Source organism: Onthophagus taurus, chromosome 6 (genome assembly GCF_036711975.1).
Source record: "Onthophagus taurus isolate NC chromosome 6, IU_Otau_3.0, whole genome shotgun sequence".
NCBI lineage: Eukaryota > Metazoa > Arthropoda > Insecta > Coleoptera > Scarabaeidae > Onthophagus > Onthophagus taurus.
Window position 1 is genome coordinate 28037248 of NC_091971.1, and position 27795 is coordinate 28065042.

At 35.9% G+C, this 27795-nt stretch overlaps 5 protein-coding genes across 5 annotated transcripts; 3 read left to right on the forward strand and 2 right to left on the reverse strand.

Moving 5' to 3' along the window:
- Nucleotides 1-4203: 4203 nt before the first annotated feature.
- LOC111417506 (tigger transposable element-derived protein 1-like) lies at nucleotides 4204-5871 on the forward strand. The gene has a single exon (XM_071196837.1). The coding sequence runs from the start codon at nucleotides 4204-4206 to the stop codon at nucleotides 5869-5871; it is 1668 nt and encodes a 555-aa protein (XP_071052938.1).
- A 1831-nt stretch (nucleotides 5872-7702) lies between these two features.
- Nucleotides 7703-10619, forward strand: LOC111416171 (putative nuclease HARBI1). The gene is made up of 3 exons (XM_071196954.1): nucleotides 7703-8595; nucleotides 8728-8843; nucleotides 9399-10619. The coding sequence occupies exons 1-3, from the start codon at nucleotides 8271-8273 to the stop codon at nucleotides 10203-10205; spliced, it is 1248 nt and encodes a 415-aa protein (XP_071053055.1). The 5' UTR covers nucleotides 7703-8270; the 3' UTR covers nucleotides 10206-10619.
- Nucleotides 10620-18395: 7776 nt separating this feature from the next.
- LOC139430176 (general transcription factor II-I repeat domain-containing protein 2-like) lies at nucleotides 18396-19586 on the forward strand. Its single transcript, XM_071196838.1, has one exon. The coding sequence runs from the start codon at nucleotides 18396-18398 to the stop codon at nucleotides 19584-19586; it is 1191 nt and encodes a 396-aa protein (XP_071052939.1).
- Nucleotides 19587-20979: 1393 nt separating this feature from the next.
- On the reverse strand, nucleotides 20980-23223 carry LOC139430177 (uncharacterized). The gene has a single exon (XM_071196839.1). The coding sequence runs from the start codon at nucleotides 23221-23223 to the stop codon at nucleotides 20980-20982; it is 2244 nt and encodes a 747-aa protein (XP_071052940.1).
- Nucleotides 23224-23289: 66 nt separating this feature from the next.
- Nucleotides 23290-26178, reverse strand: LOC139430178 (uncharacterized). The gene has a single exon (XM_071196840.1). The coding sequence runs from the start codon at nucleotides 26176-26178 to the stop codon at nucleotides 23290-23292; it is 2889 nt and encodes a 962-aa protein (XP_071052941.1).
- Nucleotides 26179-27795: the final 1617 nt, after the last annotated feature.

The window sequence follows — 27795 nt, forward strand, 5'->3', positions numbered from 1 at the left end:
ATTTAGAAATCATGTTGAGAATGTTTGCACAGATTGCTTTAGTTTCCTAAAATTATTTTTAAAAACCGGTTCTAGTAAAGGAACATATAAAAAAAGACCTGAACTGTTAACAGGAATATATTATTTTGCAAGCCAGAATATTGCTGGCGTGATAATAGCGAAAGCTATTTCAAATATTGCGTTTCTTTGCACACAACTATTTAAAGAAGAATTTAGTTATTGTAGGACTAAAAACTGCAATAATTGTTTAAACGTTACTTTCCATAAAAACATAATTTTACCAATCGACATTGACATTGTAACAATATTTGGCTATGCACAGCTAAAGCCAGTAATAGAAAACTACATGCAAACTCTAAGCAACAATTGCAAAAAATGTTGTTGTGACGCAAGCATTAGCTTTCAATATGGAGAGATGCTGTTTATAGAAACAACGAATGGAGAGAACAATAAAACAAAATTGAGTGATTACGCACGCAATTTGTAACTCCACAACAAATTCTACATCGCCGCAGGTATCATCAGTTACGAAGGTACTCAATCTTTGAATGATGTAGGACACTATCCGGCATTTGTGCCCAACAATGCCAGTGTTGTGTAAGTTAAAAAAATTTTGTGACGGTAAATATTGATAGAGTATTGATAAAAACCCGGATTTTCTGATTTTCGGGCATCAATACTGAAAATTGGAGGGGATATTGATAATACTATTGACCGTGTAGGGTTGGCGCAAATATTTCCATCAATACTCAGTGTAATAAATTCAACATTCAAAATTAAATACCTACTTTTATTAAATTATAATAATAACAAAACATGTCTATCAACACACTGAAAAACATATGTTATTTTAATCCTTTAAAGGGCAAATTATTTTTTTTCTTTTTAGAAACGATTTAGTTGTGGTAATGCAGGTATTTGACCTTATTGATAAGTGATCTCTATAGAAGCCACTAAGCGTTAAAGGGTTAACCCAGATGATTTGAAAACAGGTTTAATTCTTATTTTCTGCATTACACTCAGTTCAGTTCAAGCCGCGCGCCTGTGAACAAGTAGTGAAAATGACCGTCCCATTAGCTGACATTGTTGACGTTCAAGACGATGAAGATACTGTTGGTTCATCCAGTTCATTCAGTTGGTCTTGTAGGACATATATAAAGGTTTCACAGGTTTCTATTACAGCTTTGCTGATAGTTGCATTATAACAGAAAACTTCAAGTTTTCAAAATTTCTTTCTGTGGCCAAGTACCTCAGGGTTAAGGCTAATCTTTTCCTAATGCTTGTACTTTCCCTCATATTGCTATCCTGTCTTTACAAAAATGGTTCAACCATCTGTAACAGTTTGTTAAAGGAACTTTCATCCATTCAAAAGTAGTTCTTGAAATCATCAACATCGCAGAGGTTGATTTTTATCAACAGTACTAGATAAGAATATTTATCTCTCTTCTTCAACCATTCTTTCATCCAGTGTTTGCGTTTCACTCGAAGAGTAGTTCCAAGCGCCAAAATAATAGCTACGCAAGCTTTTGTACGATTATCCTTATTTGGAAAGGAAAAACCGGCAAATAACCGAGTAAAACTACGTAGATTCACCCTGTTCGTGTTCGTGGTAAAAAGGTATTGAGCAAACTTATTGACAAAATTATTGACAATAATATTGATCAGGTAAGGTAGTGAAGTATTGAGGCTGGTTACCACGAGGATTGATGGTTGTATCAATAATACTAATACTAATCAACAATACTGACATTGTCAATACTATTGATCGTGTAAGGGCCGCTAAAGGGTACATGTTTTTTGATAAGCATGTTTTTCGAAGAAAGGGTCAATTGAAAAGTTACCTATAATCCCACACAATATATTAACTGCCCAACGTCGTTAGTAATTCATTTCACGTAACCAATAAGAATTTTCTAATAACCAATAAAGCATACTTGCATCCAATAACAAAATGAAATTGGCTTTTGGATATCATTCCTGAAGCTCTTGATGCAAACAGCGTACTGGTGAAATTTATGGCAATGTAAAAATCTAAGTACACTGCGTTGGGATACAGCAGAGTCATAAACATTACGCGAGAAGAAATATGTGGATTATTACGAACAACAGCTTAAACATTGAATTTCTTGTAGCGCCTTCTTCTCTATTGAAGATCTTACACAAAATAGGATGGTCTGTCTAGAAATCTTTGTTCGAATAAATTTTGGGCAACATTAATATCTCTGACTGCTCCATAAACAAAAGTCATTTTAGTTTTTTCAGCAATCGTGTCCCTTTCCATGCATAATTAAAATAAGCAATAAAGGTTCTATTTTACAACATAAGTAATTTGTAATTTGCAATTATAAGTAGTTAGCAGGATTTGTTATGTTTTTTGTTATTATGTATTCATGATTTTCATTATGTTCAAACACAATAAAGTCACCTTAAAAAAGTTCATTAATATAGCCTGTTATTGTTAGCCTGTTTCTAAATTAATGCGAAAGATTTCTGGGAGTGATTTTTCAGCAAAAATTAAGGAGAGTCTTTCATATAAGTTTTTGTTCAAAACCCCTTCCCCACCGAGTTACAGTACTCTAAAGTTAGGGGAAAAAATTGTTTTTATTTAATAAATCCACTATGGAGGAATTTAGAAGATTGAAATTTGGCAGGTAACTGTTGTTAATAAATGACACTTTTTGACGATTTTTATAACCCGAAATAGTATATTAAAAAACAAGTTTCGTAAGACACGCTTGAAATGTTCGAGTTTTTTAATGAATGAGTGCTTTAAGTCTTATGAAACGTGTATTTTATGCTATTTTTGTAATTCGCGCTTTTATCCTTTTTTTTTAACAAAACTAAAATTAATTTTGACAATGTAGGAAATAGGTATGTAGCAGTTGGTAACACCGCAACACTTAAAAATAGAAATTTGTATTGACAATTAGAAATTGTCAAAACACAAAATGTATTCACCTGAAAAAATGTTTCATGTACACCTTCCAAAATAAGAGAAATTGCTCAAAGTTCAATGTCCTCATCATTGTGAAGATTGTATTCGATGTGAAGAACGAGTTTAAATATCTATAGACAAAAATTGTCACATTGACAATTAGAAAAATTAATGACCCAATGTCACCAACTTGAACTGCTTCCATAAAATGTTACTAAAATCTCATTACAGCATCGGATGCTGTAAAGAGTCTCATTACAGCACCCGTTTGAGTACTGTAATAGCTTTCATTACCATCGCGAATTACAAAAATGTTATTACAAGAGGCTAAAAAAATCAAATCAACCCTAAAAGTTTTTAATACGTCTACATTTTTCTATTTAAAAACTTGATTTAAATAGTGGGATTCAATACGTAACTTTTTTGTCTCTTGACATTTTCTCCTAAAATTGTTAGTTTGATCACAAAAAAATAAAATAATATACAGGCTCAAGTGAATTAATTCAGAGATTGATTATTATTAGTCAAAGAAATTATTATTATATGTCAAATTAACAATTTGTTAGTTGTAAAATGTCAAGAGATAAGAAATTTGCAGATTTTTTCCTTAGTTTTAGAGGGCTATAACTTGGAGGAGAAAGGGTTTGGAACAAAAAATTATATGCAAGACACCCCGTAATTTTCTGCTGAAAAATCCTTTGAAATCTTTCACATCAATTTAGAAACACTCGTTTAATAAAATCAGAAATACATACTTCGTTTTTATTTATTTAATTGATTCTAATTAATATTTCTTAATTTTCGTATTTGTATTTTAACCAAAGAATTCTCAACGACGAAATAATAAAGAAGGAATTTGTATACGTGAAGTCGTTTATCCAAACTCGAGTACAGCGCTCACTTAACGTACACAATGCGTTCCTGAGTTACCGTACGTATAACGAATGTACGTTAAACGAACACGAAATATCCATAAGAATACGTATATTTATGTTTAATTGGTTCCAAGATGATCTTTGTTCGCACGAACGTACAAACTTGTTCGTACGAACGTACACTTACGGCCGACTCGGGACTTTCCTACTTTGCTCGTTACACTACTCTATTTTACCACATTTTGCATAGGGGATTTACCGAAAGAGACCGGACGAAAAAATATCTTTGTGAATTCAATCGATACACGTCCTGAGTTCGCTTCACATCGTTTCAGACATCGTCCGCGTTAATACATTTTGATCAAACGGGATTTTAGAAATAAAAAGTTGAAAATGAATAAAAGGAAAGGTGACCGCGAGATAGAACAAGGTTCGAAAAGAAGAAAAACGATTACTTTTGCTGAAAAACTGAAAATTATTGAAATGGCAGAGAAGGGTGTAAAACTAGCGGAAATAGGAAGACGTTTAGGATACAGTAGATCAACAGTTAACACAATAGTAAAATCAAAAGAATGTTTGAAGTGTTATGTTAAAGATGGGGTAAATCTTCAACAAACTTCAGGTACTCGTATACGTTCTAATGTGATGGAAGAAATGGAGGGCATTTTGAAAGTTTGGTTAGACTCTCAATTACACAGAAATATTCCCTTAAGTCTTTCTGCTATCCAACAAAAAGCTAAGGAAATTTATTCAGAATTAAGAAAAAAAATGGATGAGAACGCAACTGATACGTTTAATGCAAGTTGGGGATGGTTTAGAAGATTTAAAATCAGGGCCAACTTAATTAAAGTGAAATTGACAGGAGAAGCAGCGAGTGCAGATTCTAACGCTGCTAGTGAATTTATAGCAACACTAAAAGCTATTGTCCATGATGGAAATTACAGTCCACATCAAATCTTTAATGTTGACGAAACGGGATTGTTTTGGAAGAAGATGCCTTCCAACACATATATCACTAAAGATGAGAAACGTATGCCGGGATATAAAGCTGTCAAAGATCGTCTAACTTTATTACTAGGTGGAAACGCGGCAGGTGATTTTAAATTGAAGCCAATGTTGGTTTACCATAGTGAAAATCCGAGAGCGCTTAAAGGTGTATCAAAGTCATCAATGCCAGTGATTTGGAAATCAAATCGTAAAGCTTGGGTCACGAAATCTGTATTTGAAGATTGGTATAGAAACAACTTTATTCCAGAAGTGAAAGATTACTGCTATAAAAACAACTTAGCGTTTAAAGCATTACTACTTCTTGATAATGCCCCAGGGCATCCAATAACGTTAAATGAGTTATGTCCCAATATAAAGGTAATATTTTTGCCACCAAATACGACATCATTAATCCAACCGATGCACCAAACCGTTATAGCCGCGTTTAAGAAATATTATTTACGTGCAACTATGGTAAGCATGATTAAAGCTATTGATGATAATAAGGAATTAACGGTTAAGTCTTATTGGAAAGATTACAATATTCATAATGGAATTAAAAATATATCTGCCTCTTGGGATGAAGTTAAAGAAACGACAATGAAAAGAGCGTGGAAAAAGTTGTGCCCGCAATTTGTTTATGACGAAGAAACAAATGTTGAAAAGCTTCAAAACGAAGTTGTAGAAGGCGTGATAGAAATTGGAACGCGCTTAGGCTTGGAAATAAACGAAGAAGATATCGAAGAGTTAATAGAATCACATGACGAAGAGTTGTCTATCGAAGATCTCATGGAATTACAAAAGACAGATAATGTCGAAACGAATGACGATGACGCCGTTGAAGACCTGCCCAAAGAAAATGTATTAAACTTAGAAACTTTAAGTGAAATTTTAAATAAAATGGAAAATCTCGCCGATGTCATAGAGAATGTAGACCCAAATATGGAACGAAGTTCTAATGTTGTGGGTATGCTCCGTGATGCGTTTACTTGTTACAAAACCATGTACATAGAGAAAAAGAAGACTGGCCTTAGGCAATTAACCTTAAAACAATTTTTAACTAAAAAAACTTAAGAATCGATAAGTTAATAATCGTTTATTTATTAAGTTATTTATGCTATCTTTACTTGTACCGACTTTTTTAAATTAGAATAAAATGTAAAAATAAGGCTCTTATTTTTCTAGTTTTATTTGAATTCAATCATTCACTTTCTATAAAAAAAATAATGAAATTGGATCTTCGATGTACGTTAATGCGGAAGACAAATGTACGTTGTACGAACACGAGGTCATAAAACGTCTTGTACGTATCTGTGAACTTACGTAAAGCGGGCGGGTTTTAATAATAAGGTTTTAATAAAAGGTAAAACTGGTTCGAAGTGAAGTTTCACTTCGAATTCAATTTCTGAAGAAGGTTGCAACATGGCATCCGAAACGTCAAACCTTTTATTAAAAGACGCACGGCAAAACCCGAAAGTTTCTAGTGTTAGTTCTAGTTTTAGTTCTAATCCTAGTTTAAATAAAAGTCCTAATTGATTTATTTAATTAGCAAGGCAATTTTTGGTTCTCTGTTATAAAAAAAGGACAGATATTTTTTTAAATATTTAGATGTAATGTTTAATGTAATTAAATATTTTATATGTTAAACAATTTCGTGTCTATCACATAAATTCAATTAATCTTTTATTCTGAGTATGCAACTTCTACTACAAGTTGGATTTCCAATTTTATTCAATTCAATCATAAATGATGTTTTTCTCGTTTGCCGTTAGAGGCAGCACGAGCTAGAGCAACCCAACTCGACCGGTTGGATAACGATGTATATCTATAAACAAGGCTAGCGTACAACATGCGTACAACTTCGCAGAAAAGTATTGGCACATCTATTTTAAGGATGAAATTTAGCCCTGACTACCAACCTTGAAAATTAACTTCGGTGAGTTCTCTATTTTACGTTTTTATTTATTGGAATAATTTTCATGGGGTATTCCTGTCGGGTCAACCAAGGGAAACTATTCAACGTTTTATAAAATTGAAAAGTAATAAAGAAAATCACGTTTAGTGACAAACTTAAAAGTGATATTTCTCCAAATTGAAACTTTAATTATAAATTTGGGTGAACGGTTTCCCTTCGTATATGGATTATAATACATATACTGAAAGGTACAATATAAATAAATTGTATTTATGACGAATTCACCGAAGTTTGAGTTTTGACCATTGTTGTTAGCAAATCTAGGGATTTAGTGTAGTCAAGTTGATTTTAAAAGTTCATCAGTTCTCTACTAGATGGCGCCACAAGAAAAGAAATCTTATTTAAATCTTATTATTTCAAAAGTTATGCGTTAACTTCACAGCGTTGTGAATTTTGAGTTAAAAGTCCTGTATAATTTTGTAATTATGCATTACTACGCCGTTTAAAAATCGAAACCAAAAAGAAAAAATTTGCCATCTTATTTAGTTTAAGGGGGTATGCCACCTTGAAGACCCGAAAATAATAGATATTTTTAAAATTTTTTTGCAATCAGACAAAAGAAGTTTTCTAAAAACGGGTTGCAGGGTGTGAATAAGCCACTTTTCTAGTTTTAAATACATATTTTATTTATTAACAGTTATTAAAATTACACCCGCTAGATGACGGTAATGTTAGGCTTGCAAATCGTGCAGGGTCAAACTGCGCAAGATTTCTCCTAACGCGTAAGCGGAATAATTAAAACTTGAATACGATTACTTTAGTAAACTCAAAAACTAGGGAACTACGTAGGATTTTTAAAAAATATTCATTTTTGACGAAATGGTGACGATTTTACAAGTAATGTCGTATTAATCGATGAAAAACGTACATAAAAATGCTTGTAAAACAAACAATCTGAGACATATCGAAAAACGGTATGAAAATTTTGAAAAAAAAATCTTGAAAATCCGTTGAAAAATGTGGAAGTTATCGTGTGCACAGATTTGAAAAATGTAGTTTCCAGAAAAACGCGTTTAAAGTTTTCGAATGTAAAAAATTGTATATTTTTTCTAGATACATCTAATCAGCGATTCCTGCACCATACAGCTGTCCTTAGTGAAGCTTATTTTCATCTTCTGCAGCTTTTCTGTCTGACAGTAGGCTTCTACGAGCTTCTTTAGCCTCAGCAGTCATGGAGCGTTCAGCGCGAGCAATGCGATTTAAATCCGTTTCATGACAAAAGTCGAAGCACGATCTTCCAATTGTTAATTTCAGTGCTTGCATTATTTCCATAATGCTTGTAAAGCCGTGTGTCCACTAGCAAGTCACTTGCGGAAGAACTTCTGCAAGTATTTGCTGAAGTGTTTCCACTCAAACCGAAACTTGCGGAAGTCTGCTTCCAGAAGTAGTTTGTAGAAATTATCACGACGAACTTGCTGCAAGAAATTGCAGACGTGTTTCCACATAATGTGAGTACAGCTTGCAGTAGTTTGCTTTTCTTACGAATGACAGTATAAAAATGTCTTGTGGCAAAATAAGATTGGCAGCTGCCATCGCAGCATATTTAATTAAAAAGAAACAAATTAAAAAAAAAACAAAAAGAAATGTTTGGGTGAGAAATTGGGTGCTGCGGCGCATAGGTTTAAGTTTCCAAAATACATTACTTGAAGAATTGCGGACCGAAGACTCCATGCAGCTGATAAATTTCCTGAGAATGTCTAATGATGATTTTGAATACATTTTATCTTTAATTCAAACAAGTATTCAAAAGCAGGATACTAAAATGAGATTGGCTATACCTCCCAAAGACCGGCTTTTAGTTACTCTTCGATTTTTGGCAACAGGTAAGAAAAAAAACAAGAAAAATATTTTTTAAATCATTTTATTCATAAAAAACAAGAAAAATATTTTTGATTCATTTTATTTTCATAAGTATTTCAAATTAAATGTAAATTATGAGTATATTTATTTTGTAGGCGATTCCTTTCATTCGCTTATGTATTTGTTTCGAATCCCTGTATGTACGATTGCAAGGATTGTGTTGGAATGTTGCGAGGCTCTGTACCAATGTCTGAAATCAAAATATTTGAAGGTAAATATTAAAATATGTAATTTATATAAAACATTTTCCAAAAATACCTTGTGCGTTGTCCGAACATATAAAAAATTGGGTAGATGTATTGCAAGGCAGCATAATTGATGATTGACTGGAGCTTTCAAGCCCAGTTGTACCTGAACTAAGTAGTTGCGTGTCCGAGTTGTCTTCATCGTCTTCGTCCGTCACTTTTAGAATAGCCTGCTGAATTAATCTTTTAAGTTTACGCTTGCTTCCAGATTTTCTCAAACCTCGAAGTTCTGAGGCGATAAAGTCAAATATTTGGTATTCATCAGACGGTTTTTGCATTATTTGCAGAGCATTTTCCAATACGACGTCATGTTCGTCTTTTTCTGAATTGTTTTTTTTTTGTCGTTTCCGTGGTACTAATTGGACTTTTTCGGACTGATCGGTGATGTTTTCATCGTTGTCTAATGTAATTGAAAGATCCTTAAAGAAATAAAGAACACAAAAGCATTTGTAATTGAAAGCTCCTAAAAACAAATTAAGAACAAAAAAGAATTTATTAGGAATTAAACTGCTTTTTTTTAGGTTCCATCAACGGAAGAAGATTGGCTTCAGTATTCCAACGGATTTCACAACAAATGGAATTTTCCTAATTGCCTAGCTGCTATGGACGGGAAACATGTGGTGATACAAGCACCAAAGAAAGAAGGCAGTGTTTACTTCAATTATAAAGGCACACATAGCATTGTACTGTTGGCGTTGATTGGACCTAATTATGAGATAATTTACTTTGATGTGGGGTGTAATGGTAGAATTTCGGACGGGGGAGTATATAACAATTGTGAATTATCGAAATGCCTTCAACAAAATACATTGCATTTGCCATCTCCACGATCACTTCCTGGTAGAACAATTCCAATTCCATACGTTATTGTTGCAGATGACCCATTTGCTCTTAAGAAGTATATTATGAAGCCATTCCCTTTCAAGAGCCAGCCAGTGCAAAATCGTGTTTTCAATTATCGGCTTTCTAGGGCCAGAAATGTGGTTGAACATTTTTTTGGACAAATTGCAGCTCGTTTTCGAATTTTACGTACGCCCATTCTTTTAAGTCCACAAAAAACAAGAAAAATTGTTAAGGCCATTTGCGCTCTGCATAACTGTCTGTTAAATCGCAATTCTCAATATGCGTCGTCTATGACATTTAATTCTCCTGTATCCGATAATCAAGGAGAGTGCCGTACAGAAGGGATACCAGAAAGAAACATGTTACCACTTGAACTACATAATTCACGCAGTCAAGCACAAGAACCGAAAAATGTTCGTAACGAATTTGCTGAATACTTTATTTCACCAGAAGGAGCAGTGGAGTGGCAATATAGGCATATATAATAAGTATGTACAAGTGAATATGTAATATAATGGAATATATAATGAAATAAAAATTAAAATGATTATATATGTGTATTTTCTTATTCTTACCAAATTATCCTCAGTTTCTTTGGGTACATGAGATGACGTCATGTATTTCATGTCATTATAAAACTCCCACTTGCTAACATATACATCATCAGCACTTTGGCCACTTTTTTTTCTTTTCTTTGTTTACTTCTTGACCAAACTGCGTTCGGAGGTTGTGCAATTTCCTTTTGACCTCTTCTTCGGGTGCGTCTATATCATTGGCTATTGCCTTTAAAGCATTTTGTTTTTTAATTTTATTCTTATAGTCTTTTGAGGACGTGTCCCATAATTCAGGATAACTTTCTTGTTTTTCAATTACCAAATGTGTTTTTTCACTACTCCAAACGAATTAATTTTTGTACATTTTTATAAATTTTGAAAAGAACTCAAAAAAAAAAACACAAAACAAAACTGAAAACAGAAGAGAATACCACAAACCGTTTACTCACGTATACCCGACTTCTTCTGCAAGTCTTCAAAACACTTGTAGTTCACAGCAAGTCGTTCAAGTTACTTCCAGCAAGCAACAAACACGTGTTTCCACATAATTGCTGCAAGTAACTTCTGCAAGCCGTGACTTCTGGAGTCGACTTCTAATACGTGTTTACACGACAAAAACTTCTGGAAGTCACTTCTGGAAGCAACTTCCGCAAGAAAACTTAGTAGTGGACACACGGCTTAAGACCAACATTAAAGCAAGCAGCTATATCGGACGCAATGTCAACCACTTTCCTGCCACTATGAATAGTTTTTGGTGCGATAGACCATAACGCGGCGTTGTAACATTCATTGCTGTTTTGCGTATATCCCCCTAAACATCTTGTCAAAAGATCTTCGCATTCTTTTTTGGTTACTATTACACTGTCATAGGGCTGAGCATCCATAATACCTTTGAAGGTTTGACTGTCTCCGTCTCCTATGCAAAAACAGCACTTCAAATTATGTTTTTCTCCGGATCGTTGAAACATCTCTACGACGGAGTCCACTTCCCTTTTTCCTGAAGATCCGACATGGTTTATATCACATATTTCTTTATGATCTTCGACCCAATCTTGAAATTCCGCAGTATCTTTATCTTTCCAGTAACTACACTTTTTACAAATTTTTGACTTTATATTTAGAATTACCCCTTTGTTCGATAGAAGTCGGGTAAAATTATTGTATAAGCACATTTTTTTTTTTAATTTAGCGGGGAAGGTGTATGGTATGACTAATTGTTAAGTTAAATAAAGGTTATTACAAGATTGCCCTTCAAACAATTTATTCCACTGAAATCTGCCCAATTTGGGCTAAACACATATGAACTTTCCGAATCAACAACTGGATAGTTATGGAAATTCATAGTTTATACCGGAAAACATTGCAAATTTACGTCACCACTCATTACGCAAAATATAACAAATACCTGTAAAATTGTTTTTTGTAATTCGCGACGGTAATGAAAGCTATAACAGTACTCAAACGAGTGCTGTAATGAGACTCCTTACAGCATCCGACGCTGTAGTGAAATTTTAGTAACATTTCATGGAGCCAGTTCAAGTTGGTGACATTGCGTCATTAATTTTTCTAGTTGTCAATGTGACAATGTTTGTCTGTGGATGTTTAAACACGTACGTAGCATCGAATACAAGGTCCACAATGATGAGGAGATTGAACTCTGAGCAATTTCTCTTATTTTGGGAGGTGTACATGAAACATTTTTTTCAGGTGTGTGTTTTGTGTTTTGACAGTTTCTAATTATCAATTCAAATTTCTATTTTCAAGTGTTACGGTGTTGCCAACTGCTACACCTATTTCCCTACATTGTCAAAATTTATTTTATTTTTGAAAATAGAATTGAAAATTTTTGTATATGTTGTGCCAACAATATGCACGACATATTGTTGGCACGACGCCGACATAATCAGAAATGCAGGCACCTCGATTGACGAGCTTAATGCGGACGAAAAATATGTGCGGTTATCCGTATGTGGGTACTAACTTTAAAACAAGATCTAAATATATGCACAATAAAAATAAATCTTAAGTCTAATCTAAAATTCAACATTTTCTTGGTATCGATGTGTATTCGATTTCAATAGGAATAACGATGGTTGATGGTGTAGATGATTCATTGGACGTTGATGTAGAGATTTTACGTGGAAATAGCTGTCCAGAGTTCTTTAAGTTCCAGTTGCGCTTGTGTAAAGGTGCCAAAGCTCAGAAAATAATTATTACAAGAATGGAAGAACATCCATTGACACATATTTTACCATGCAACACAGCAAAGAAAATCTGGACAATATTAAAAGCCGTGTATGATAAGGAATCTACTGTTAGCGTACATCTCCTACAGCAACGATTTTTCATACTCGAATTCGACAGCACGGTGAGTACCTTTATATCAAAAATAGAAGATATAAAAACAAAATTAAAAACCGCTGGTGAAGAACTTGCAGAAAAAATGATAATGACCAAAATTCTTATGTCACTTCCTGAGGAATTCAAAGACTGTAGATCCGCTTGAGAATCTGTGCCAGTGGAGAAACAAAATTTGTAAGAACTCACTTCACGACTGTCGTTGAAAACATTACTACTTTTACAGAAAAAAAAATAAAAATGTAGAATCAAAAAATCTATAAACAGGTCAAAAGTTCTGTGAAGCATGCAATAGAACTGGCCATTCAGTACAGAGTTGGTGGTTTAAAAATAAAGGACGTGAAGGTAATTCATCAAAATTAGACTCAGAGAAAGATGTGACAAATGCCTTCATACAGATAGAATGAAATGAAAAGCAAGGAGTGGTGTCTCGAGGAGCAAGTGAACACATGTTATGGGACAGAAACCTTTTTAAAGACATGACTAAATTAAAAATAAGGAAAATGATCCAGTTAGCAAATGGTGAAAAGCTAGAGGTTAAAGGAATAGGAAAGATTAAGTTATGGGCCTACAATGGTAAGAAAATGATTGAAACAACTCTCTCAAATGTGCTCTATATTCCAGAATTAAAATTTAACCTTTCTTCCGCTGGATGTGCCCTTGACAAGGGATACTTTATGACTTCAGATGATACGAGATGCCAATTTATGGATAAAAGTGGTAGCTATAAGAGAAAATAAATGGCATTGAAAAATGGCTCATGAGAATATTTGGAATGTTAGAGAATTTTTGAGAAAGAATAAAATAGAATTTGTGAATACTGAAAAAGATTTTGTATGTGAAGACTGCCTGGTTGGAAAACAGCATAAGTTACCTTTTAAAAATAGTGAATCAAGAACTACATTACCACTAGAATTGGTACACGCGGATGTTCGTGGTCCCATGGAAAATCCATCCCTGGATGGCGCTCTCTACTTTCTTCTCCTGAAGGACAATTATTCCTCATACAGGTACGTGTACTTTATTAAACGGAAATCAGAAGTATGCATTGAAAAATGTATAAACCTATTTGAGCGAGAAACAGGTCATAAAAAGAAAGTTTTGAGGACAGATAAAGGATTAGAGTTTATAAATAAAAACATTAGAGACAGTTTAGAGTATTAGACATCAGAGATTTGTTACTTACACACCTCAGCAAAATGGAAGGATAGAAAGGGAAATTAGGACCGTAGTTGAGGCAGCGAGAACCTTGTTTCACAGCAAAAAGATGGACAAATCCTTCTGGACTGAAACGGTAAATAACGTTACTTACATATTAAACCGAACAGGTCTTAGCTACCAAAAATTGAAAAGCCCGTATGAGCTATGGCACAACAAAGCAGCAAAGATACAACACTTTAAACCTTTTGGCTGTAATGTGAACTTTTGGCGTACATATTCTTAAAGAAATAAGCTTAAGTGGGATCCTAATGGTAAACAAGAAATATTTGTTGCATATGGAGAAGATGTAAAAGGATACATAATCTATATACCTCATAACAACAGAATAGAAGTACTCAGAGACGTAATATTCTTACCAGAAAACGATGAGAAACTTAATGAAATCATAGAAGAAGATTCAACGGTAACTCATCAGAAAATGATGGAAATAAAAGTGATGATAGCAACGACCAAGATATTGAAGTTATGATCACGCAATAGCAAGTAGAGACTGAGAAAAGTGGAAAGAAGCAATGGAAGCTGAAATTAGAGCATTGGAAGAAAATGAAACTTGGATCACAGAGTGTAAAAGAGAAATAAAAGGTAAAGCCATTTAATGTAAATGGGTTTTTAAACAAAAGAAAGATGAAAAGGGAAATGTAACAACTTATAAGGTTGGGTACGCCAGGTGGGGTACGATCAGAGTATGAATATTGTATTTATACTAAAATAACAGAAAATTGTAAAATATTTATTTTGCTTTATGTGAACGATTTGTTATTGGCAGGTAGTAATGACTAGAATTAAGTAAAATAAAACAATAAGGTTCAAGTAAAATATTTTTCTTGTACTCCCACTAGTTTATTTTGATCTATTTTTGTCTGACAAGTTTCGCCTTAAAGGCATCCTCAGGGACTTTGTTTAGAAAACTTTGTTCTAAACAAAGTCATTTTCTTCCAAAACAAACCGGCGTCATCAATCTTAAAAAATGTGATCAGGTGTAGTCAACAAATTTAGCTGCACTTTCAGTGTCTACAGTAGCCTTTGCACTTTAATGTGCAGTAGCCTTTACACTTTGTAATATAATTAATAATCATCAGTTTGGCTTTAGGACTGATAAGTCAACTCAGGATGCTGTTTTGGATTTTTATGCATCTGTGGTGGAGGGTCTGGATACCCGGTCTGTCTGTTGTGGCCTATTCTTTGACTTGTCTAGAGCGTTTGATACTCTACATCACCAACTACTCTTAAAAAATTGAGTAAATATGGTAATCGAGGCCCAGCCTTAGCGTGGATTCAAAGTTATCTGTCTGGCAGGCAGCAGCTGGTAAAGTGGTCAAAGAATCCTCTGTCTACTCGTCTCTCCTCCCAGTGCAATATGGAGTCCCTCGGGGGAGCATATTGGGGCCGTTGCTTTTCATTTTGTACTTGATACCGAAATTGTCAAAACTATTTATTACGGTTTGGTTTATTCCCATCTAAATTATGGCATTGTGTGTTGGGGCAATTCTTCGACTTCACAATGCCCAGAAGAAAGTCATTAGGTCGATGTTTGATTTGTCTTATAATGAATCATGTAAGGAATCATTTGGAAAGAATCGCTTATTAACCATGCCTTGTGTTTATATTCTGCAATCACTCTTATATGTAAAGAAACTCCTTACGGAGTTTGCTAGGAGTGGTGATATAAATACTCAATACCCCACTAGGCAGGCTGGAAATCTGTACATACCCAAATGCCGACTGTCTCTCACCCAAAATAGCCCTCAACATATGATGATTCGCTTATACAATCATTTGCCGATAACATTTAAGAGGTTTGATTTCAACCGTTTCAAGTATAAATTGAAAATTTTCCTTACATCCAAATGCTTTTACTCAGTGGGGGAATATTTACTAAACACTGAATGGGACCACGACGATGACAGAGAATTGCAGCAATTTATTTTGTTTCCTTTTGTGTTTGTTTTTTCTATTTTCGCTATGCATGTTAGCTGTGATATGACGAAAGTAACAACAATTTCTGATGCTGTATAGCCTATGGAAATAAAGATATTATTATTATTATTATTAATGTTATGTAAATTTAATCTCTTCATAAACTTTTCAAACCATCCATAAGTAGCAACAAAAATGTTAAAAATAGAAGAGTGTTGAAAAAAAAAACGGTATCCGAAGCATTGTACAGAAAAACTTTTACTACAGAAGTTGTAGCAAATTGTACCCTTAACGCAATGGTCTCTAACATTTTTGCTCCCAGATGCATCAATATCGAGAATTTTTCAAAAATGTGAAAATTAGAAGAGTGTTGAAAAAAAACGGTATCCGGAGCATAATACAGAAAAACTTTTACTACAAAAGTTGTAGCAAACTGTACCCTTAACGCAATGGTCTGTAACATTTTTGCTCCTAAATGCATCAATGTGGAGAATTTTTCTAAAATGTTAAAAATAGAAGAGTGTTGAAAAAAAAACGGTATCCGAAGCATTGTACAGAAAAACTTTTACTACAGAAGTTGTAGCAAATTGTACCCTTAACGCAATGGGCTGTAATATTTTTGCTCCCAGATGCATCAATGGCGAGAATTTTTCAAAAATGTGAAAATTAGAAGAGTGTTGAAAAAAAACGGTATCCGGAGCATAATACAGAAAAACTTTTACTACAAAATTTGTAGCAAATTGTACCCTTAACGCAATGGTCTGTAACATTTTTGTTCCTAGATGCATCAATGTGGAGAATTTTTCTAAAATGTTAAAAATAGAAGAGTGTTGAAAAAAAACGGTATCCGAAGCATTGTACAGAAAAACTTTTACTACAGAAGTTGTAGGTAAACACGGAATGGGACCAGATGCATCAACTTCCCGATAGCGTTGTCTGGCCGATAAGTTAGTTTGTACTGATTATCGACAGGATAACTTATCGGATACTCAGAGGTGCCGATAAGACGGTTATCCGCCAGATTTGTATGGTTACCAAGGTTTTTATATAACAACATTCACAAACCTTGTCTGTAGTGAAAAAGTTTGGTTAGTTTGTTATTATGGAAGAAAAAATATAAACGTGCTACTAATTATACACAAGAGGAGTGTTGGCGATTAATTGAAATAGTAGAAAATCTAGCTAATATTATAGAAAATAAAACAAACTGATGCGGTCACTTGGAAAGAGAAGGTAAGTATGGTAATTATTTATCATATATCTTGTATTTTAGAAAGCGGTCGGCATGGCAAAAGATTTGTCAAACTTGTAATTCAACGGCACGACAAACCGTACATGGGAACAGCTTCGCAGTAAATACGAAACATTAAAAAAAGAGGCTTATCAAGCCGTTGCCAAATACCACACTGATGTGATGGGTACTGGTGGAGGTCCATGTGAAGAAAAGGTAAACCCGTTACATGAAAGAATTAGGAATTTGATAAAACTAAGCTGCGATGAACACCATCACAATTCGATAGTGATTGTTTGTTTGGCTCAATTCATACGAACGTAAATTACGCTACAAATCTTTTAGTAGAATTTGGATAAAGTACATACCGTACGTAACGGTCATGAAACCTGCGGATGATCTCTGCGATATTATGTAATCAAAAAGCAGTTGCCGCGATCACATTGAAAAAGCTAAGAATCAACGATCCAACATGGATGTATCCAACATGGTGAGCCACTGTAGATCCAACTCACGTACTATCATTCGACTTTGCCCAAACAGTGCATTACCCAGTACTTCAAGGCGCTGAGAAAATGTGCTGTATTTGGTATCGTCAATGAAAAAAAGAAAAATCCAGTACAATTATCTCATAGATCAGAGATGCACAGACCGCGGCCCGCCGGTCGAATACTGGTGGCCCGCCGACAGCAAAAATAATATTCTCGTACATTCGAAAAATAATAAATATTAAAGTACTTTGTTTCTTTTGATATTGTGAGCGACGTCCATAAAACTTATGAAAATCATTTAAATACCGCGCCAGTTCATGAATGAAACGACGCCGCGGCCGCGCCGCCTCAAGCGCCCAAAAATACTAAGTCAAGTAACATCGACTTAAGTCGATAGCAATAGTCCCGAATTCCCGATTGCTCGCGTAGATACACGAAGCTTCCAGAGTCGGTTTCGAGATTTCTCCAGACAGTTTTCGACTCTATACGCGCGGTATAAAAGCCACGCTAACCGCAGCCACCGACAGTTCGGTTTAAATTTGAGTGAAGTGTCAACAGAAAGAAATAAGCGCGAAAATACAAAGCGAAGTTACAAGTGATTGAGAATAAGTGCAGATTAATAGTGTTTTTAGAAGGCAATAGTTCTAGTGTAGATTTTAACTCGACTATGGTGTCATATATTTTGATCCACATTCAACGTAGATTACCTGTTGCAGTGTTAACCCGCCAAGTGCCATGTATAATTGTGTTGTGAAATCGTAAGTAAAACTCTGTTATTAATAAGTGTTTCCCTACCTATTTAATCAATTATTTTTGGTAATTTAAAAAAGGATGGGTAATTTAAGTAGGTACTGTAATTGTTTTTAGGTGCTGTGTTAATCCTAGCCAGGATTAGAACACAACATGGACAAGCCAGGACCTAGTAAAAAACGTAAGGTTAAAGATGAAAATCGGCAGTTTCAAGAAATTTTGACTGAGAAATACTTTTTCGTATGGTCGCATAACAAAGTCGTTTGTTTAATTTGCAAGAATTCTGTTGCGATTGCAAAGGAATATAATGTAAAAAGGCACTATGAAACGCAGCATCCTACTTTTACCAAGTTTACAGGCGAATTAAGAAAGCAAAAAATGTTGTCTTTAAAACGGGAGCTTATTGGTCAGCAAACTATGTTTATAAAACCCATTCAAGATTCAGAAACAGCTACAGAAGTTAGTTATGAAATTTATCGAATGATAGCAAAGCGAAGTCTCCCCTTCAATGATGGGGATTTTGTAAAAGAATGCATAGAAATTGCCGCTAAGAAAATGTGTCCAGAAGCAACAAAAAAGTTTGAGAAAATTCAACTGAATCGTATGACTATCCAAAGACGAATTTTGTCTTTGTCAGGTAATATTGCGGAACAATTAACTGAAAAAACTAAGATTATTGAATTTTTTTCATTAGCACTCGACGAATCCACTGATATTAGTTCCACAGCTCAACTTCTCATATTCATACAAGGTGTTACTCAAGATTTTCAAGTCTTAGAAGAGTTATTAGGAATGTGTTCATTGAAAGGTCAAACCAAAGGAGTTGATGTACTCAATGTACTTTTGGATGAGTGTTCAAAAACTGATTTGGACTTATCAAAATTATCGGAAGTTACGACTGACGGTGCTCCTTCGATGATTGGTGTCAATTCCGGGCTAGTTACTTTGCTGAAAAAGCATCTGCAAGAAAAAAACATAAACGCTGAAGATCTCATGCAGTTTCACTGCATTATACACCAAGAAGCCCTCTGTTCTAAAAAAATTGAATTTCAAAATGTCATGAAAGTGGTAGTTTCGACTGTAAATTTCATAAAATCACGAGGGCTCAATCACAGGCAATTCAAACAATTCCTTGATGACATCGAAAGCGAATATGGAGATTTACTGTATTATACAGAAGTAAGGTGGCTAAGTCGTGGATTAACACTGGAACGATTTCTAAATTTAATAGAAGAAATTGGTATATTTCTGGCGAGTGGCTGTGTCATCGATTCGTCCCCCAGCGACCATAACAAGCTAGTTTCGGCTAAACAACTAACTAGTACGACTGGATATAATATTTAAAAGAATATTTTACTTGCTTGAAAGGTATAACTAAATATCACCACTTTATAATTTGCGAGAATGGCATAGTGAAGCTGAAACAATATGCAAATAGCGAAGAATTTGAGCAGGTCAGTCTTATGTTCAAGCCAGTGGATGAGCAAAAAATGCCAGAAAAGCTTAAACGGTCGTAAAGTCACTTGAAAGACAGTGGTATTTATTCAAGACCGTTCGGAACTTAGTAACTGATCCCAGCAAACAAAATGAACTAGCACCGGAACCGCTGAAAAAGTTGGAAAAAAAGAAAACAAAAGATAACCGCGGTAGGATGAATGAAGATGTTTTGAAGGAGCAGAATGCGAACATAAAACAGAAAAGAAAGAGACATAAAAAGGTGTTAAAGGCACCTTGCATTAAACTTTCGATGCAAATAACTCAGCCGCGAAGATAGTTGCGAAGCCAAGGAAGGACCGCACTTTACACTATTAGAATGATTCAAAATGTCAAACTCGACCTCTTGACACCTAAACCCCCTTTCCGTAGTCCAGGTCACAATTATATTTATTAATTAATTAATAATTGTTAATATTTAGTTCGTAGATAAATATTACGTAGATATAAAACTGTGCGTGAAGTGCTACTAACTTCACACACTGTTTCATAAATAACTATAATATGATGGCATAGACTTACTACACTAGACCGCGCCTCCATAGCAGCTGCTATAAGAGCGTGTGTTACCAAGATAGGTAGGCAACCCGTAGTCCAAGGAGGGGCAGAAAAGCGAATGTAGCATTCAATGTAGTGCATATCTCCTTTACTACAAGTTGCGGTATTATTTTAGAGCAAACCCCAGGCTTATATTGTATATTGGCTATTATTGTAAAGTACTATGCTGTAGTACAATTTGGTAACCTACTGATGTTTAAACAACGTTTGTTTGTTATATATTTGCCTTATCCTGACATTAATTTCATTCACATCTTTCTCTTGATGATGTATGCGAAGCGTGAAATACACTTTTAGAATTAATTTTATGAGTTGTACAATGTGATTATTAATAAATAAATAAATAGGGTCTTGATCTAAAATATGCTAATTTAAAGACGTAAACAGAGTGCTAGTTGTTTCGTGATCACATACAAGAGAACTACCCGTTCTCTGAGCAATCGTCCAGTAATTGTGGTTTTCTATTTGGTTTTATTCTTAAATCAGTTGAACTCAATCGAATTATTTGACAAAACTAATATTTTTTAATAATCTTTTTTTTTGTGTTGCTATGACATTGTTACTAACGAACGAACAACTATTTTGCGTTTTGGATTGCACGTTCTTTTAAAAATAAAAACTTAAACGTCCCAAATCATCAACATTCTCCCACCTGAGACAGTATTTATCCGACACTGTCTCACACTTACTCACAAAATCTCATAGGTAATTTGACTTCGCGTCCACATCGCGTTTTCCGAACAGCGTCACTCTCGCACTTATCACTATCTTCTTCAACCGATGCTGGCTCCGACGTCAATAAGGGTACTGGTTGCTCTTCTGAATCTTGACTCGTGCACTCTAAGGGGTAGAGTCTCTGAAGTGGACGGATAACTTGTCCATATGGAGTGTGGAGTTTCACTAGTCGCACCTTTCCATCGATACCAGGTATCAGTTCAATAACCCGTCCCATGATCCAGTCAAGCCGTTTCGAATTGTCATTTCCAATTAAAACCACTTCGTTCAAGCTCACGTTTCGCGGATTTTTCACGAATCGCGTTTGTCGTAATTGTCCTAGGTATTCCGACCGAAATCTTTTGCGCAAATCGTCACGTAACTTTTGCAAATATCGATACCGTCTGTTTAACGCGTTTCTATCCACGGTATCTAAGTCCGGTACACCACTTTCTCTCAGATCGCGCAGGGACACTACCGGCGATAGAGTAATTAAGTCCCCCGTTTGCTCGGAAAGAAATGTTAATGGTCGCGAATTTACGACAGACTCACAATCACATAAAACAGTATACAGTTCGTCTTGTGTCAATTTAGCTTTACCTAGCAGTTTCTTTAGCAGTTGTTTAAGCAGTCCTATAAGGCGTTCCCACCAACCTCCCCACCATGGTGCAGACGGCGGATTGAAACACCATTTAATCTTCTGTGCTGTGCCGAAATTTGATACTTCTACCCAATTTAATTTAGAAAACAGATTTTCAGTTCCGACAAAATTTGTCCCATTGTCTGAATAGATCACATGTGGTCTACCCCTTCTAGCAATAAATCTTCTCAAAGCCCTTATGAATGTTGCCGTCGATAACGAATCCACCAACTCTAAATGAACCGCTCGATAAATAGCACACGTGAACAAACATATCCAGGTTTTTCCTCCATCGCGTAGATACAATGGACCGGTCAAATCCACTCCAACAACCTCAAAACAAACAGCATCTTTCACACGATTTGTGGGTAAAGGCGGGGCTTTCTCTTCCGCACATTTTGCAGTGTATCTTTTGCAGATAACACAATCGTTCACGATAGTACGAATTGCTTTTCGCCCTCCAATCACCCAATATTTTTCACGTAAAATGTTCATTAAGCCTTGTACTCCCACATGACAATTTTCGATATGGCAATCTCTAATCAACCTTCTTGTCACTGGATGCTTTCCTGGAAGAACGTAAGGACTCCGGAAAGTTTGTAAATCGTCTCTCATAGATATTCTCGTTTCCAACACCAAAATTCCATCTTCATCTTTCCTAACAACATTCAGGGTTGAAAGCCGATTATATTTTGCTGGAAAACATTTTTGCTGAATGATGGACATCAGCCTCTTTTCTGCCTCATTTTCCTCTTCTACAGTTAGAGACTTTTCTCTTATCACATCAGGATATCTACAGTTATACACAAACCGCAACATCCAAGCAATCATTCGAACGTTTTTCCTATAACTTGAGAAAAATCGATAGAAACGACTTGCATCGTTGATATTCATCATCGACACAATTGTTTTTTTCTTTCTTTCAGCATTAATTTCTTCTTCATCTTCGTCCGGTTTAATCCCAGGCCATTCATTTGGAGGTTTCATTAGCCACTTAGGGCCCTCCCACCATTTCGATTCGAACAATTGTTTGGGAGAACACCCTCTAGATGGCAAATCCGCTGGGTTAATCGTACCCGGTAAATGTTTCCATGCTTCTACGTTCGTGAGTTCTCTGATCTCCTTCACCCTGTTCCACACGAAAGTTGACCATTCTTCACGACGTTTTATCCATCCAAGCACCGTGGTAGAGTCAGTCCAGAAATAAACATCCTCAACGACGTTTAAGGTTTCTTGCACGCTTATAGCAAGTCGAGCACCAATTGTAGTCGCTAACAATTCCAGTCTTGGAATGGACATCTTCTTGATCGGCGCCACTCTCGACCTTGCTTGTAACAAGATTGTTTTGACCCCTTCACAGGTTTCAACTCTCAAAAAGACAGCCGCAGCATAAGCGCTGCCGCTAGCATCGCAGAATGTGTGTAGCGATGACCTGTAGTTCTCGTTTGGCCCCATTCTTATCCACCTGGGAACCTCTATACGAAAAATTAATGGTAATTCGCTTACCCATTTCATGAACATTTTGTTCGTTTCATCATCTATCTCCTCATCCCATCCAATTTTATTTTTCCACATTTCCTGTGACATCAGCTTAGGGTACAAAGTTGTGGGGCTGGTTACTCCAATTGGATCGAATATTCGCTAAGCGTAAGAAAGAACAATTCTCTTCGTAATCACGCCATTCGTTGTCTTAGGTGTATAACAAAGCATTAGAGTGTCATGTCTTGTATTCCAATTTAATCCCAATAATGGCACAATGTGATCTTTCAAACTTTCTATCTTACTACACTCCCACCCTGTCAACTCAAACCTACCTTCGGCCATCAGCGCAGTAGCTTCTCTTACGAAAAGATCTTTTGTTTGCTCATCCGGTACGCTAGTAACACAATTGTCTACATAAAATGCTTTTCTTAACCGGTTTACAGTGGATTCAGAATAAATGTTTTCCTCTTCTCCTCCACAATATTTTTCAATATGTTGCTCTAAAGTAGCGCCGAGAAGGAAAGGACTTGAATTCACCCCAAATACCACCCTTCGGTGACGATATAGTAAATCTTTTCCTTCGTCTGTCTTCCATATGAATCTCAGGAAATCTCTATCCCTGACATTCAGGCTAATTTGTAAAAACGCTTTTCTGATATCCGATGTTACTCCAACCCTTTCTATTCTAAAGCGTAACAACACATCAGGAATCAACTCAATCAAATTTATACCTTTTTCCAAGCAATCGTTTAGAGATGGTCTTCCTTTTTCCTTGGCTGAAGCATCAAATACCGGACGCACCTTAGTTGTGGTACTGGACTCTTTGAATACGGGTCGATGCGGTAAATAATGTGCGGTATTGTCGATTTCATCTTGAGGTATCCTTTCTATAATCCCTTCCGACAACCACTGTGCAAAAACATCAGAGTATCTTTCAACGTCCCCAGTTGCCTGAAGTTTGTTGTATACAGATTGAAGTCTCTTCTTCGCCAAATTGTAATTATTCGGTAATGGTGGATGTCCTTCCTTCCAAGGCAACTGCACCTCATACCGTCCTTCTTCATTTACTACTGTCGTCTCCTTAAATAATGTTTTAACTGCCTTTTCTAATTCAACTTTAGACCGGTTCTCTTCTGGATCCGAAATTCCTAGTACATCCAGCTGCCAAAGTTTTGAAATCGGCATATCTTTTGTCAATAACGACGTGCTAGTGGCAAAAACGTTCCCTTTTAAAACTTTTGTCGTTTTTATTTTTCCCATAAGTGTCCACCCGAGTAATGTCTCCAACGCTACGAGTCCACATTTCAATTGCAGTTTCTTACCGGTAAGTAGTTTCCCAACAACATCTGCTCCTATCAATACGGATACTTCACGGCAATTGCCTGTGTCACTCAATTTAATACCAGCGTTTTTTAATTCCGTCGTCCAAGCCCCATTAAAAACATTGGGAATTGCGGAACATATAGTTGGCTGATCTAGAACTTCAAATCTACAGGCAAATTCACCATCAAGACGCACCAATCTTATTTCATAGCATCGATGTTCTTGTTCTTCAGTTTGAGTTCCTCCAAATAACGCATGAACAATCCTTTCTGTTCGTTTTGTCCGACACTTTATTTCGGTGGCAACAGATTTCAAGACATAAGACCTTTGAAATCCAGTATCTATAATAGCCCGAACTTCCTTCTCTCCGCCGGACCCGGTTATCTTTACCACAAGTGTCTGCAGAAAAACGTGCATATTCGTGCAATTACTCAAGTTTACATCTTCGGTCTTCTTTTGAAGTTGACTCGCCGATTTATCTGCTTCTAAGCTGGGACACAACAAAACAATATGTTGCTCTCCACAAAGAACGCATCTTAATTTCACGCGACATCTTCTACTCAAATGTCCCAATTGTGCGCATCGAAAACAGGCCCTTTTGTTATTCAAAATCTTTTTCTTTTCGTTTAAATCCATTTTCTGCGCTTTAAAACATTTGTCCGTAACATGATTCCCTTCACAAAAAACACACTTGCTTGCAAGCCCATTGTTGATGAGCCCCGCTGCAGTGGCTTGTGTTGGTTCCACATTCTTCATCTTCGCAGGCTTTCCTTTGGTTTTTACGCCAAAACCCTCCACCGCCAAAGCGATCCGCTCTTCTCCTTCAACCTCGGCCTTCAAAAACTCCATAAGGTGATTGAGCCTAGTCTTTGACGGATTACTTGCTTTATCTGTGGGTTCCGGTGTCCTTTGCCAGACACGTAACAATTCCTCTGGTAAACAGGACTCGACAAGCGGATACAACATGGCCGCACAAGTGTCGGTAGTAATTCCCAGCGTTTCCAAGGCTCTTAGTTGTGTTTCTAATCGGTCATACAGTGTTGCCATCTGGCATTTTCCACCGCGACCCAATGCGTTATTGAGCACTAACTTAAGCAATTCCCTAACATAGACTTCCACGAGCATGTCTTTTCTTCCAAAACGCGCTTCCAATGTCTCAATTGCTTTGACATAATTGTCTGCGGTCGGGGGAAAACTGTCTATTAAATCTTTGGCCCTCGAGTTTGGTATCATTGCCGAAATTAAATATTGAAATTTATCTTCCGGTGCTAAATCCTCGTCCTCGTGTACCTTTTTAAATTGGCTCCAGAAAGCTAACCATTCTCTTATGTCCCCGCCGAATTTCTTGAGTTCGATCTTAGGTAGTTTGAATTTATGCGATAAACTTTGATTTGCGAGTATCGGCGCAGATGTCGATGCCGTCGATACCGCGTTTGAAAATACTTTATTGCAACGAACTTTTAATTTAAAAAATTTAATCTGGTAATCGTCGCATTTTGCAAGTTCGTCATCAATATCTTTGTCTGCTACTCCGTTCGCAATCATTAATTTTAAAATTTGAGCATCGCTAACCTTTAGGTCTCCCATTTTCTCCGCTAAGAGGTTAAAAATAGCTTCCAAATCATCGAGATCAGGGTTGCTTGCTGCCAAAACAGTGTCTACTTCTCGGGATGATCGAGTAAAAGCGCTGCGAAGAAGTGCACGCCGCTTTCTTTCTTCGTCCATTATCGAAAACCACACCCAAACAAATTCTAACACGCAAAAGTGATAACGTCACGCGTACGGAAATCTTCACGTCAGCCTCGCGTACGTAAATCCAATCTTGTGTCCTGTCACGGTCGCCAAATGTTTCGTGATCACATACAAGAGAACTACCCGTTCTCTGAGCAATCGTCCAGTAATTGTGGTTTTCTATTTGGTTTTATTCTTAAATCAGTTGAACTCAATCGAATTATTTGACAAAACTAATATTTTTTAATAATCTTTTTTTTTTGTGTTGCTATGACATTGTTACTAACGAACGAACAACTATTTTGCGTTTTGGATTGCACGTTCTTTTAAAAATAAAAACTTAAACGTCCCAAATCATCAACACTAGTGTTATATACTTTCCGAAGACTGTTTAATATCATTCTATTAATATCAAGATGATTATTTGATTGTACGTAAAACCTAAAAATATTTTCAGCGGTACCACAATTGCTTACATCATTTGAAGCAGTTAACAATCCTCCCCGATTTTTTCTGTTCAAAATATATGAGTTACTTTCTACCGCAAATAAAGCATCTGCACAAATAGCACATTTGATTGACTTGGCTGTTTTTCTAGCCACAAAACAAGATATGTACTCAGTAACATTGATTAAATATGGCGACTAATTTCCGAAATACGGAACTTGTTCGCTTCCTTCGTCTGTTTCGGTTTCAGAAAAAGCGTTCAGAGGATCATCGACATGTTCTTTTTGATTGCCACTACTTACTCCACCGAACATGCGACGTTTCAACTGTTGGAAAATATCATCTTGGGATTAAATGAAAAACAGGCCACAACAGCATTGTTCATGGACCTTACAAAAGCCTTTGATAGTGTACATCACTCAATCCTTTTGACCAAGTTGGATAGACTTGGCTTTAGAGGTGTTAGCTTATCATGGATGAAATCCTATCTATCAGGGAGGTTACAATGCGTAGTTGCTCACAATGAACAGGGAATAAAAATAAGATCAGCTTGGAGAGAAGTCAAGCTGGGAGTACCTCAGGGTTCCATATTGGGTCCTCTATTGTTCCCCCTGTATGTGAACGACTTACCACGTGTAACGAACAACATTACGATAATGTTTGGGGATGACACAACGACTGTGGCGAGGTGTAGCACTGATTATAAAATCCAAAAATCACTTACTGTGGATCTGAATAAATTTGCGGATTGATTTGAAGCACACAATATAAAGTTAAGTATGTACAAAAAAACGAAAATTGTTAATTATCATTTATGCTCTGACCAGATCAAGACGAGGTATCGGGATACTGAGATTGCCAATGTTGAAGAGATTTCGTTTCTGGGTTGGAAAATGGATCCTGGACTGTCTTGGACCAATTATATTGATTTCCTTGCTGGCAAGAACAGTCATTTCTCCTATGCCATTCGGATTATTTCCAGATCAGCTGGTATTGAGGCAGCATTAAGTGCCTATTATGCTTATGTCCATTCCTTGCTAAGATATGGAGTTGTCTTTTGGGGCCGTGGTGTTGGTATAGATAGAATCTTCGTACTACAGAAGAGGTGTGTAAGAGCAATCTTTGGTCTAAAAAATACTGATAGCTGTAGAAGTTACTTTAAAG

Excerpts from the sequence above, each read along its gene's own strand:
- LOC111417506 (XM_071196837.1), top strand. The coding sequence starts at position 4,204 with ATGAATAAAAGGAAAGGTGACCGCGAGATAGAACAAGGTTCGAAAAGA.
- LOC111416171 (XM_071196954.1), top strand. The coding sequence starts at position 8,271 with ATGTCTTGTGGCAAAATAAGATTGGCAGCTGCCATCGCAGCATATTTA. Across the intron at positions 8,596-8,727 it reads TCTTCGATTTTTGGCAACAG|GCGATTCCTTTCATTCGCTT; the intron begins GTAAGAAAAAAA and ends TTTATTTTGTAG. Across the intron at positions 8,844-9,398 it reads TGAAATCAAAATATTTGAAG|GTTCCATCAACGGAAGAAGA; the intron begins GTAAATATTAAA and ends GCTTTTTTTTAG.
- LOC139430176 (XM_071196838.1), top strand. The coding sequence starts at position 18,396 with ATGGACAAGCCAGGACCTAGTAAAAAACGTAAGGTTAAAGATGAAAAT.
- LOC139430177 (XM_071196839.1), bottom strand. The coding sequence starts at position 23,223 with ATGTGGAAAAATAAAATTGGATGGGATGAGGAGATAGATGATGAAACG.
- LOC139430178 (XM_071196840.1), bottom strand. The coding sequence starts at position 26,178 with ATGGACGAAGAAAGAAAGCGGCGTGCACTTCTTCGCAGCGCTTTTACT.